Source organism: Hypomesus transpacificus, unplaced genomic scaffold (assembly GCF_021917145.1).
Source record: "Hypomesus transpacificus isolate Combined female unplaced genomic scaffold, fHypTra1 scaffold_146, whole genome shotgun sequence".
NCBI classification, from domain to species: Eukaryota; Metazoa; Chordata; class Actinopteri; order Osmeriformes; family Osmeridae; genus Hypomesus; species Hypomesus transpacificus.
The window spans coordinates 308,154-322,768 of record NW_025813717.1 but is presented as its reverse complement, the minus strand read 5'-3'; the positions used below and the strand labels follow the sequence as shown (position 1 = coordinate 322,768).

The window sequence follows — 14,615 nt, the reverse complement described above, 5'->3', positions numbered from 1 at the left end:
CACACCATGACCACACTATGACCACACCATGACCGCACCATGACCACACTATGACCACACCATGACCACACTATGACCACACCATGACCACACTATGACCACACCATGACCACACTATGACCACACCATGACCGCACCATGACCACACTATGACCACACCATGACCACACCACCATGACTGCACCATGACCGCACCACCATGACCACACCAAGGGACAAGGAGAGGGAACAATGGGTGTCACAACTCTTGAGAGTCAACACCAGGTGATAAGAAACCAAAGGCTTTTGTCTTCTCTACTCTACGAAGCGAGACTGGTAACATTGACTGGTATCGCCGATCTAGATTGAAATACCACGGTGTATATTCATTGTTTGATTTGCATAATTTTTCATCTTATTAAACTATAAAGAACTTGGTCTACCATTTCACCTGGTGTTCTTCTCCACCCAAATTAGAACCTCAACAAATGATGACCTCCGACGTGTTTGGGGGAGAGATCTGGAAGAGTAGGTCCCCGAGAAGGGAACCCAGCAGACCAGTAAGAGAGCAGGGCGGTGGTGGTTGACTGACACTCACTGGGCCCATCATAACCAGGCAAGCAGTTAACCTGTTTAAACTAAACCTGCATAGCTTAGGACCCAGTAGCTTTAGGAGCGAGTGTCTGTAAACTCCTTTTAGGCCTGTGACCAAAGGCTGCTAGAACCAAATTGACCCTGTAAAGATATTTGGAGTTCAGATAAACATTGATGCAAACTCAAAGATCCCTGATCTATTATGATCAGGCACTGTGAGGCTTGGAGCAATATAGGATGGAATACTAGCACATGTGACTGGGATCCAAGCCCAAAGCTGCAGTAAAGAGGGTAAGAACCAGCTGGAAATGTTTTCAGTAATCAGAGAAGGCTGTTAGAGATTGCAAACCAAAAAATGTGTTACTATTGAAGAGGTCTATCATTAACCACTGATGAGTTAACAATGATTAAACATAATGATTACTTTATTACTTTTATACAGTTTGAAATACTATGAATATAATAAACAATGTTTGAACTATACCTTCTTATGTTAAGCTATTGAGAACATAACCCTTGGTGAGAGAAATATGCCTATATCTATTAATTATGTTTCTAGTATCATCGATAAACCGTCACAATGCTGTTTTCTTATGCCTGCATGGCCAGAAGTTAGTTATTTGTCAGGTGCGACTAGGAAATGCCTGTGACACTTGGGTAGGTGAGAGCTGAGAGGTCATAATATTACCAAAGTGTATAATGCCATGCAACTTTGACTGAGGAAAATAGAAGGAACGTCAAGGCCATTCCTGGGAGCCCTACCTAAACACCTAAACAAAAGCTATCTAGCATGCAGTGTCCTTCTTTCTGTGCTAATCGTTTCAAATCCTCCCATATTTTGATTCTATTTAAATCTATTTAACTCCCCTGATTTCCTGTATTCATTGTCCAGTCTTTAGTGATACTCAACTTAAGTGTACAACGTTAACCTTGAGAGTCTGTGTTCCTGTTTCTGTGTTAAGGTTCTACTGCAGTGTTGCTCCCTTCAAGCTTGCGCTCGCCTGCCTGGCCTTGGACACAGCTGTGGCTTGCCGCAAGCTTTTGCTCCAGCATATCTCCACCATCCCTCCCACACACCCAGCCTGAGAGCCAGGCTGTAGAGGGTGGGCGTAAGGGCAGGTTGGTCAAGGCCTGGGACTGTCAAAAAAGCCTGCCTCAAGCCTAGGGCTCTCCCTTTTGGTCCTGGGCAGGCTTGGCGACCACAGCTGTGGTTTGATGTTGTGGGGGTTGGTGGACAGAGGGGTGAGTGTGGGGGCGAAGGTGCCATGTTTTCTGTATGTGTCTCTGTTAGAAAAGTTAAAGATGTAACTGTTATCCTGTATAAGAATGATTCTGTGTTCAGTATTCCTTGTGTATAAAGAGAGGCCTAACCCCAAATCTGAACTCTGGGTAACACTAGGCTTACGTAAACAAGGGGATCTGGGCTTTACCGCTATCTTACTGGAGAGGCCATAAAAGAGTCAATCATATGGTCAAGCTTAGAGGGGTCAGAGAGTGCACACACGCACACACTCAAACACGCACGCACACACGCACGCCAGGTCTATGCAAGGGAGCCATTGAAGGAAGAGCCATGGGACATTTGCATGCCTTTGTTTTAACCAATGTCTTTGAAGAGCGGTTTCTGTTTAAATATGTAGCTAGCACAACATGCAAGCGGACAAACTTTGCAGCACAATGGCGTGTGATGTTTTGAAAGCAATAAAGCTTTCTTAACTTGTTCACCGACTGACTGTGCAATGCTTGATAGATTCATATTTCTGACAGTCTCCTGTGTGTCGTAGGAACTATATGTATAACTATATGAACTATATCTTTTGCAAGGAGACCTGGCCACGAATGGCAGTTGAGCGATATATGTGTATGACAGTACAAAATTAGTACGCACCTACTTCCTATTATGACCATTGCCTTCCTTGTTCAGTAGATTGGACTGCAGCTTGGTCCACTACCAGAGGATGACGCATGCATGTGTGTGTGAGTTCTCCCACGTTCTCCTAATGTTGTGAAGTCAAGAAGCAGCCTGAAAACCCTGCGCTCCAATCAGGTCAGAACGGCAAGCAGCAGACATGGAGGAAAACAAACAAAAACAAAACAAGCTAAAACCCAAACAAGAGTCAAACGCCAACAAGGTAACTGCAGCTGAACTAACTAGTGTTTACCACACTGTAAAACACTCACTATCATACAGGTCAGAAGACTGTGGTAATAAGCTAGCATCTACCATGTTTCCAGACTCTGAGATTGCAAAGAAAATGTCCTGTGGTCGTACAAAGGCAGCATCCATAGTAACAGATGTGCTTGCACCTGCCTCTGTAGAGAGTTGTTTGAGAGAATTAAAAATGCCAGTGGTTCAAGAGCTCCCAAGTGATAGAAAAGTCCACACGCCATTTTTTTCAGTGGCTTCAGATGCATCTAATCATGGCACTACAAAACTCTTCCCACTGTCGTTACGATATTGGACACCAGAGCTGGGTTTGAAAACTAAGATACTGGACTTTTATGAAGATAGCCAAGAGTCAGCTGCTGCCATACACCACCAGATAAAGAGCAAGTTAGAGGAAAATGGTCTGCAACTGGAAATGATTTCAGCTTACACTGCAGACAATGCTAGTGTGAACTATGGGAAAAACAACTCGGTTTACCAAAAGCTAAAGGCAGAAAATAGTGGCATCATCAAGGCAAACTGTATGGCCCACATAGTGCACAACTGTGCAAAGCATGCTGGAGACATGCTGAACATTGACATTGAATCTGTAGTCAACAAAATATTCAGCCACTTTTCAGTCTCAGCAAAGCGCACAGAGGAATTAAAAGCAGTGTTCGCCTTTGTGGAGGAAGACTATCATGCTGTACGGCGACATGTACCAACAAGGTGGTTAAGTCTGTGGCCTGCTGTCCAGAGGCTACATAACAGCTGGGCAGCTATCAAGAGCTACTTCTTGTCGCTGGGAGAGAGTGAGTGCCCAAAAGTACTGTGGAAGCTCTTAAAATCAGATCAGGATGGTGAGGGGCATCCCATTGAGCTGCAGGCCTACCTGGCTTTCCTCAACAACATACTCCAAGGTGTTCCATGAAGTTGTGCTGCTGTTGGAGGGACCATCTGTGAGCTCTATGACATCATGCAGACCCTCAAGACCAAGCTCAATCAGCGACAGATCGATTCCTTCTTTGGAATGGAGACCAGTGCGATTGTCCAACAGTTTCCGGACCAAAAGGCAGCATAAATCAAAGAGGATATGTCCAACTTCTACCAGACAGCACTCAACTACCTGGAAAAATGGTATGACTTCAACGACACCAACTATCAGAAGAAAGTTGCCTGCTTGTCACTGAAGAACAGCTTTACATTCACCCAGCTCAGTGATGCCGTGGAGGCCCTACATATAGGGGGGAAACTGGACATGGACGAACTCTACGAGGAGTACTGTGTGACTCTGCCACGCCAGCCGGAAATTGTGCAGAGAAGAGCTCCTGTTGTGGAGAAGTGGTCGACCTTTCTCAAAAGCACGAAGACACCAAACCTGACTGCAGTTGCCTCCTTTGTCTTCAGCATCCCAATAACCAACGCATCTGTAGAGAGAGTGTTTTCCCTGATGACTGCAGCCTGGACCGACCAGAGGAACCGTTGCTCTGTGGAGCTCATCAAGAGTGAAATTCAAGTCAAGACCAACTTTGAATACAGTTGTAAGGAATTCTACAGTTATGCACTTAAGCAGAAAGCCTTATTAGAAGCTGCAAGCTCAAGCAAGAAGTATAAAGCCAAGAAGATCATCTAAGGTAAGATAAACATTGTCTATATAAATTTAGAATATTGTGAGCACTGAGCCAGTGTGGTGCTAGATTTTAAAACAATGCTCTATTCTTGTGTTTTGCTGGCAGGTGCTTTCCGTGGTGCTGAGAGTGCATCGTCTGTGTGGGCCTGCAGTTGTTGCTGTGGTGTAGAGAACTGAAAACAAAATTCAGCCAGGTGCTCTCCTTGGTGCTGGAATAGCATTAATTGTGTATTTTTCTATGATTAACTAAACATATTTCATTAAAGTGTTTGCTCTAGTTAAATATACTCAAGCACATACAGTATTCAAGTAGAACATTTATTTTTTGTAGTTTATCTCTATGTGATTCTGAGCTGAGTGAGTTTAGTTATGTTCAGATAATCAGCCTATGTGCTCCATGTTCTACTTGAATACTGTATGTGCTTCAGTTAATTTTTTTCTAGAGCAAACACTTTATTGAAAAATGAAAACATATTATTTTATTTAAGTTTGTGTTACCTCCTGACCAGTATTGATTTGCACTTCAGGTTTTATTTATTATTTTATGTAGTGCCTATACCAATTTGTGCGTTTTTGTAGCATTACTTGGTCCAGTAACTGCAGAGCATTTTCAAATGCATTTATTTTGTGTAGTTTATCTCTATGTGATTCTGAACTGATTAAGTTTTGTTATGTTCAGATAATCAGCCTATGTGCTCCATGTATCCAGTGTATGTTCTACTTGAATGTATGTACTTCAGTTTATTGTTTCACTAGAGCAAACACTTAAATGTGGTTGTGTTGTTGTTGCTCTCTGTTGTTGGAGAAAAGGCACATTAAAGGACAATATTTGAAAGAACAATTGTAGCCTTGTCTTTCTGTTTGATTGTACACAGTCAGGAGTGTTAACTTGAGGGGCACTGTGAAACAGCATGAAAACTCCATTGGGAAAGTTGCATTTAAATACATTTGTTACTTTTTTGTTTGCAGGCTGTTATGTGCTGCTGAATCAACCAAATGGCAAATCATAGTAACGTTATAGCAAAGGGGAAGAATAGAAATGTTTATTTAAATTTAATTTTATTTTAGACTGCCTCGATGCATTGATATCTCACATTGTCCCACATTGTCCCACATTGTCCCACACAAACGTTGTCTTTGTCCCACATCTGGTGAATTGGGATCTGGTCACCCTACGTGTGAAGCTTATCTCTTCTGAGTGTAACGTCTTTTCTCTACCCCCCCGCCTTTCAGGATGAGGAAGGAGGCCAGGATTGGCAGGAACAGCAGGAGTGGGAGTGGCTCCAGGTCCAGAACACGCTCTCACTCGTTTTCCCGCTCTCCCCGCAGACAGTAAGACACCTTTCCTGCATCTTTAATCTGGGGTTATTGGGAGTTGATGTAGATGAGTTGGGTGTAGGCCTGTCTAACTCCCGCCTCTCTCCTGTCTCTCCTTCTCTCTCCCCCCTCCTCCCCCGTAGTTACAACAGCAGACGCAGTCGCCTACAGCTCCCGCTCTCGTTCCAACAGCCGCAGCCCGTGACCGCGGCGACACCCGCCCTCACCGCTGCTACCCCACCTCAAGCGGAAGCCCGGTCACCACGGCAACAGCGAGCCCAAGCCGCCGGGTCGCTGCAGCAACAGCGTTGGGGCCCTTCAAGGGAGAGTGAGAGAGGGAAAGGGAGCGCAGCTTGTCGGACCTCTCCTCTTCCAAGAAACACGAGAGGGGCGGAGGCCACCACCACTGCGGCGGGGACGAGCGGAGGGAGTGGTCCCAGTCGTACGAGCGGGAGAGAGAGAGGGAGCGTGCTCACAAGAGCAAGCATCACGGCAGCGGCGGCTACTCAGGGCACGGACGGCACCGCCGCTGAGACGGGCCGGGAGAGGCTCACGTCCTGGCCTGCAGCGGCCTCCATCATTCAGCTCTGATTTCTTTCTCTTTGTCGTCTGCAAACACCCCCCCAACCCTTTTTTAGTTTCAATGTACAGTTATGGACAATGGAAATGACATTTACAGTGTAAAGATGGTTTAAACTGCTGACGTATTGTGAACTCTTTGATTTATAAAAGCCCTACTCAGTGGAAGAAGGAATGAGTATGCATGTACAACAATAAAAGGATCATTCAGGAACTAAATTTTTGCACAAAATAGACTATAACAGACAACTTACAAGGGTTGTGTTTGTTAGATCTATGATTTGGACAAGTGTGCGTTCTTCTAAAGCCCTATTCTGTACAGATGCAAAGATTAACCGGGGGTCTCTAGAATGAGAGAAAGGGAGGCCATATTTGTTTACAGCTGTATGCACTCTTGATTTCCAAACCTTTCAGGATCATGGTGAATTTGTGCAAAATTACAATCAGTGACTATGCCAATGACCCTTATGAGGAGCCTGAAGGCGACGTACAGTGAGGTAGTGCAATGTTACTGATAGTGCAACCAGTAGCTGAAAGTGACAGGGTTTAAAGTGACTAGTGTGAAGTGAATCAAAATCAATGTCCTTTTAGAAACCTGATGGCCCTTGGGTAGAAACTGTTGTCCAGTCTGCACGTGCACGACCGGATGCTGCGGTAACGCCTGCCAGAAGGCAACTGGGGTAAAGCGACTGAAGGATGGGTGGTAACAGTCTCTAAGCATCCTGCCAGCTTTCCGGTGGCATCTTGTGTGGTAGGTGTCCTGTAGGGCTGGGAGCTTCCGGCCAATAATGAACTCAGCAGAACGGACCACACTTTGTGGGGCCCTGTCTGTGCAGCTCCCATACCACACGCTTTGACCACCTTGTCCGTGTGAACAGACCAGGTGAGGTCGTTGCTGATGTTCACCCCGAGGAACTTGAAGCAGCTGATCTCCACTTCAGATCTGTTGATGAGTAGGGGTGCATGCTCCTCCTCCTGCAGCCTCCTATAGTCCACAATCATCTCCTTGGTCTTGCTGATGTTGAGAGGTTATTGTCCTGACACCAAGAAGTCAGGGTGTCAACCTCCTCTCTGTAGGCTGACTCATCACTGTCAGAGATGAGGCCCACGATGGTTGTGTCGTCAGCAAACTTAACAAGGAGGTTGGAGCTGTCCGTTGCCGCACAGTCAGAAGTGAACAAGGAGAACAGGAGAGGGCTGAGCACACAGCCCTGGGGGGTGCCTGTGTTGGTTATCAGTACGGATGAGGTGCGGTCACCGATTCTCACCACCTGTGGCCTCCCCGTCAGGAAGTGGAAGATCCACTTGCAGAGACCCCTCTTCTAGAACATTTTAAGGTGCTGCGACGGGATGTTGTGTATCACTGCACTTCGTGCCGCTCAGTGGGGGTTTTATAAACAATTAATTTCACACATGATATAGTGCAGTACATGGTCTGGTTACGTGCATGACCACAGTCTACCACTAGACAGCAGTGGTTGCCTGTACAGATGTGCAACAGATGCTCATGTACTCACTGTGTCAACTAGTAGAGAATCTCTTCTGTGCTGTGAATTATATTAATGGGCAACACTCACACACCAATTTATATTTTAAGTCTACATTGCGATCCTTGCAGGTGTACATCTGACTTTGGAGGTAAAGGGTCAATCACATCATCACTCATTCTCGTGCATCCCAGTAATCACACTCTCGTCTTCTCAGGACCACAGGCTTGGCTCTGCTACGAGTCTCCACCAACCGCATCAGGCTCGGCTCTGCTACGAGTATCCACCAACCGCATCAGGCTCAGCTCTGCTACGAGTATCCACCAACCGCATCAGGCTCTGCTACCAGCCTCCACCAACCGCATCAGGCTCGGCTCTGCTACCAGCCTCCACCAACCGCATCAGGCTCGGCTCTGCTACCAGCCTCCTCCACTAATTCGGGCTTGAGAGAGAGAGAGAGAGAGAGAGAGAGAGAGAGAGAGAGAGAGAGAGAGAGAGAGAGAGAGAGAGAGTGGGGACAAAGTTAACCTAGAGCAGGGGTGCCCACACTTTTTTGGCTTGTGATCTACTTTTAAAATGACCAATTAAAAAGGATGACGTGTGTGTGTGTGTGTTGTCCCAGATTCTCCTAATGTTGTGAAGTGAAGAAGGAGCCGGACAAACGAGCACAGGGCTCCAAGAGCTCACACAACGAGTGAGACCCCCCCCCCCACACACACAAACATGTACCCACACACATTACACACATATACATACACTCATATACATATACACACACACACACTAATGCATAGACACGCACCACTGCACACTTACTTCATTCTCCCTCTAGGCCCAAACTTTGTTTTGTTTCAATGTAAAGTTATGGACAATGGAAATTACATTTGCAGTGTGAAGATGGTATTAAACTGCTGACGTATTGTGAACGCGTTGATTTATAAAAGCCCTACTCAGTGGAAGAAGGAATGAGTCTGTACAACAGTAAAAGGACCGTTCAGGAACCACATCACAAATGTTTGCACAAAATAGACTATAACAGACAACTTACAAGGGTTGTGTTTGTTAGATTTATGATTTGGGCCATATTTTTTTTTACTGCTGCATGCAGATGCTTGATTTCCAAACCTGATAGGATTGTGGTGAATTTGTTACACTGGTTTTTAGTCTGCACGTGTTCATGTCAGATTTTTACTCAATAAAAAAACAACACCATACATGCCTCTGAGGCCAACACAAAACCCATCTTCAATAACATTTTAAGGTGTTGTGTCGGGACGTGTATCACTGCACTTCGTGCCGATCAGTCGGGTTTTCATTAACAATGTATTCCACTGGTGACATAGGAGTCTGGTTGCGTGCATTACCACATTCTACCCCTTGATGGCAGCGGTAGCCTTTACAGATGTGCAACAGATGCTCATGTACTCACTGTCAACTCATGATCATATTTTCCGTGCTGTGAATTATATTCAAAGGTCTACAGTCACACACCAATGTATATTCATCAGTTCTAACGTGATGGGTCCGCGACTTAATGTATTATTATGCAACAGATGCTCATGTAGGCCAACTCATTGAGAATCTATTCTGTGAATTATATACATAGGCAACACTCACACACCAATTGATATTTTAAGTGTACATTGTGATCATCGTAGGTGTGCGCCAACCGCCAGACCGTTATGTAAATCTGACTTTTAAGGTAAAGGGTCAACAACAATACAGATCCTCGATAGTTAATTTTCCTGACAGGTACGCTGTCTCACAAAATGTAACCACAATGATTTTAACGAAAAAAAATGCTATCATTCAATGCATTCTGTGTGAAAGCAATGAAAATATTATCCAAAGTTTAGTCCACAGACTTGTTGTGCTAAGTGTGTGTTTTGAGTTTTGTAATGTGCCAAACCCATTGTAATTGTTGTTGTTGCTTGCCACACTTTTGCTAATCTCTCTGGGTAACCGATGTTGGTACAACACCTGTATTGTTTGCAGTCTCAGGCAAGGGCAGATATAGCAGAATTCAAGCAACAAACTACTACCAAAGGTAATATGACTTTATTTTCAATTTGACCAAAGACCACAATGTTTTATTTTCCACCATTCAATGTATTTGCCTAAATGTAAATGAACCTTGCAATGTCATCGCAGATTAAAATGTATAGTGTCCTTGGCTCGAGCACTCACAACACTAGGATAACAGGGCTGAAGGGGTGCATTGAGGCTGAACGAAATTGGGTAGGCCTACATTTTTGGGGGACAAGTCTTGCCTCATAAAATCATTGAAAGCTAACTAAAAAGTGAATCATTGAGTGTCCCATCATTGATCACTTCTCTCCAGTGTGGATCCTGCGGTGAACTGTCAAGTCCCCAGCCTGTCTAAAGGTTTTACCACAGAGGTCACAGCTGTAGGGCTTCTCTCCAGTGTGGATTCTGCTGTGATATGTGTAACTGCTAGCCTGGCTAAAGGTTTTACCACAGAGGTCACAGCTGTAAGGCTTCTCTCCAGTGTGGATCCTGCTGTGAACTGTGACATGGCTAGCAGAGTTGAAAGTTTTACCACAGAGGTCACAGCTGTAGGGCTTCTCTCCAGTGTGGATTCTGCTGTGATATGTGTAACTGCTAGCCTGGCTAAAGGTTTTACCACAGAGGTCACAGCTGTAAGGCTTCTCTCCAGTGTGGATCCTGCTGTGAACTGTGACTTGGCTAGCAGAGTTGAAGGTTTTATCACAGACGTCACAGCTGTAGGGCTTCTCTCCAGTGTGGATCTGGCGGTGATATGTGTAACTGCTAGTACAGCTAAAGGTTTTACCACAGAGGTCACAGCTGTAGGGCTTCTCTCCAGTGTGGATCCTGCAGTGAATTTTGAAACTGTTAGCATGGCTAAAGGTTTTACCACAGACGTCACAGCTGTACGGCTTCTCTCCGGTGTGGATCCTGCGGTGATCTGTGTACCTGCTAGCATGACTAAAGGTTTTACCACAGAGGTCACAGCTGAAGGGCTTCTCTCTAGTGTGGATTTTGCTGTGAACTATGACATTGCGAGCGTAGCGAAAGGTTCGACCACAAAGGTCACAGCTGTAGGGCTTCTCTCCAGTGTGGATCCTGCGGTGATCTGTGTTACTCCTGGCATGGCTAAAGGTTTTACCACAGAGGTCACAGCAGTAGGGCTTCTCTCCAGTGTGGATTCTGCGGTGAACTTTCAATTCCCCATTCTGTTTAAAGGTTTTACCACAGACGTCACAGCTGTAGGGCTTCTCTCCAGTATGGATTCTGCGGTGAACATTGAAATGGTTAGCTCTGCTAAAGGTTTTACCACAGAGGTCACAGCTGTAGGGCCTCTCTCCAGTGTGGATCATCATGTGCTTCTTGAGGTTACTAGATGAGGAAAAGCTTTTCCCACATGTATCACAGTGATCTGTCTTCATAACTCAGCTCTGTCTTTGTTCATCGTCTGGTCTTTATGGGTCCTGGATCTAGTCTCTGGAAGCTTGTTTCTCTCTGGTTGATCCTCTGTCTGGTTACTGCTGTTTCTGGTTGTGTCTCTCTATGGTTGAGTCTCTCTATGTAGTCTCTCTGGTTGGATCTCTGTAGTCTCTCTGGAGCCTTAAGGTGTCTCCTCTGTCGAGTCTCCGCCCATGATCAAGTATGATTGGCCAGTAGGATATCTGCAGCTTTCACCTATAAATGTAATCTTTTGTCTGTCATAATGGCCCACTTTGCATATGTAATGTTCATCATTTGGTGGGAGGTGTGGGTTTTGGACTGGTTTATTGTGACTGGAGAAACACAAAAGACTGTGACAAAACCGTATTTGGCCCACAACTCCTCTTTATAGTCATTTAGTTTCCTTCAAAACTATAGGCTATATGATTAGCCCACACATTACACATTTAATTCAATTTAACAATAAAATGACTTTGGATTGAAATTGCAAAGTTTTAAATCCAATGATAATAATATACACTGTCTCTATTGCGTGTCTCAAGTTACATTTCAAAACGGAGAATTACAAAATAGAAAATAAATTACGGAAGGTTTAAAGCACTCATATTACCTCCACTGAAACAATACAGCACTATTTTATGACGCCCACGAGAGCGGTAAAAGTAAAAACTTTACTAAACAGGAGTAGAGCTACATAGGTACCTTGAAAGACACGCTGTCTGGACTACCTTCTGGACATCCGACTCCGCCTTTTATCCAACCCCACCTCATTCTGCGTTCTTCTGCGGCGAAGACCCTCTTTGGGATGTTCAGAAACTACACTTGTGGGTTGTCATAAACGGCGCGGCGCCCCCCCCCCCCCTTGTTGACTACATGTAAAAACAGTCGACATTGCAATTATTGTCATGTTTAGCCAAGTCCCACATCCTACTCCTCAGAAAAAGTGCCTATGGATCTTGGTGGTGAGGTAGCTGGGCCATTGATTTTCTTTTTTGGCATTCTGCTCGTTCCTCTTTCCCAATAATATGTTTTCAATCGAACGCAGGATACATGCGACAGCCATCCTGTGAATGCACAGGCTACACGTACGCTACTTAGCAAAAGTAAGCCTTTACTCTCACTATGGACACCTTCATAAGCATTTTTCATTGTTACATTTCAAGGAAATAATGTAATCTTTAAAGAATAGAAGCCCTCTTAACTGTAGTGTTTTTTTTTTTACTGTGAACGCATTAACCCCAGACAAAACAAATATGTATTTCATTTTTACCCACATCATGGGAAGGGGCTCAACAGCGAGTTTCCCGGTCGCGTCCTACATCTATAAAGCTGAACAATGGATTTTGATGTTTCAAAACCCATTGACACTGTATGACTATGTTTAGCCTGTGTTCTGCTCCTCTCTCTCACCAACCATCTCTGGAGGAGGGGATCCCTCCCTGAATTGCTCCTCCCAAGGTTTCTTAATTTTTTTCTCCTGTTGGGAATTTTTCTGGGAGTTTTTCCTTGTCTTCCTTGAGGGTCTAGGTTGGTTAAGGGGCAGTTCTATGGGCGTATGTGAAGCCCTCTGTGACATGCTTGTGTGTAAAAAGGGCTAAACATTTGATTTGATTTATTATGGACGAGAAAAACAAACTTCTGGGACACGGACATCATGGTGGTTGGATTAGCGTATCACATTAGATTCAAATTTAGGAGTAAATCAGGACAAACACACTCACTAGACGACTGATAAACAAGTTTTGTATTATAACTGCTTGTGGATAAGATGATCTTTTCTAAACAAATTGTAATGTTCCGTCATGGCAGTAATTCTCAGAGATTTGCAAGGTTTAACAGTGGTAAAGTGGTTGAGAACAGATGTTTGCAAATCAGTGTTGGGCTGGGTGTGAACCTGCCCCCTCCTCTCATATGGTAAAATCTGGAGTTACTGGACGGAGTCTCACTTCATGGCTCTCACACTTCATTGTGTAACTTACTAGCATTGCTAGTCATATGTTGATAAGTAAGGGCCAAGAAGTGGTCTGATTGGTTGTCCTTGTGTATAAAAGGAAATGTGAAGCATTGTTCTATGGATTCTTGATCTCCTGAGACATTCTCCTCAGCTCTGGCTTTCTCCTTGTACTCATTATCATTGGTCACCTCATGCTGTCTCTCTGATTTACAATAATCATGGTAGCGTAGGTAATACTTACATTTGCATTTAGTGATTTAGCAGACACTCTTATTCAGAGCGACACAGTAAGTACAGGGACATTCCCCCGGAAGCAAGTAGGGTGAAGTGCCTTGCCCAAGGACACAACATCATTTGGCACGGCTGGGAATCGAACTGGCAACCTTCAGATTACTAGCCTGACTCCCACACCGCTCAGCCATCTAATACTTAACATTTACGCATTTAGCAGACGCTTTTATCCGAAGCGACTTCCAAAAGAGAGCTTTACAAAAGTCCATAGGTCATTGATCATAACAACGAGATAGCCCCAAACATTGCGGGTATAGCGCGCAATTACAGCTCAATTACTGTAAAAATTATGTATATACAGCGTCACTGAGGGGCCCCCAAATCAATTCTGCTTAAGACCCCATAAAGGCTTGGGCCAGCCCTGGTCAAAGCAGACTGCATCCGTGCCAGCTAACATCACAAACCTCACCAAAGAGAAGCAGTTCCAGCCATCACATTAGGGGTGAGTTAATTAAATGTTTGACCAACTATAGCAGGCACATTTTTAATCTGATAATTCTGTACGGCCCCCGAATGATTTTATAAATATCCAAATGGCCCTTGGTTCCCCACCCCTGATTTAGAGCTCACGTAACCATGGATACAAATACTCTAGATGCAGTTGCACATTTGAAACACCAGGCATCACCAGAACGGTAAAAAGGCTACAATTTTAGAATTATTTTCACCAGATCACTGTTGATACAGCTGACTATATATATATATATATTTATATATATGAATCGGTTTACATTTCATACTGGTTGAAGCTGTTTTCTTGTGGGTCAAGATGGTAGCATTGGTAATCACATTTGAGAAAAGTTGACCAAATGTGTTCCTTACTGCTTATGTAGTTGATGTGATGAATGGGCTGGTAAGAGACCAGTCTGATTCTTGGTCATTCAGTTGGTGTTTAGGAACCTATACCCTGTGCTCTGGGTTTTTGGCAGGTCTGTACTGCACAGCAGGAGAGCCAGGGGAACCAGGGCAAGATGGGGACCAAGGTCCACCAGGGGGCAGAGGGTTCCCAGGTTACAAAGGTGACTTTTTGTTATTTTGTTTGTTGATTGATTCACTGATCTTTCATGCATCTTGTTTAGTACATGTCATTGATCATATCAATATAGTACAAAGTTAGCTTTTGGCCTCCTCATCTTTCCCATCACAGCATCAGTTCCTAATAAAATTGGGAAAGATTCATTCACACTCACA

The 14,615-nt window shown here is 44.4% G+C and overlaps 1 protein-coding gene across 1 annotated transcript in view; it reads right to left on the bottom strand.

The window, feature by feature from the left end:
* Positions 1 to 10,059: 10,059 nt before the first annotated feature.
* LOC124488581 (zinc finger protein 208-like) overlaps positions 10,060 to 14,615 on the bottom strand; it is a 74,604-nt gene continuing 70,048 nt past the window's right edge. The window contains exon 6 of the mRNA XM_047051278.1: positions 10,060 to 11,071. Within this exon, the coding sequence (XP_046907234.1) occupies positions 10,060 to 11,071 (1,012 nt within the window). The remainder of the gene's footprint in view (positions 11,072 to 14,615) is intronic.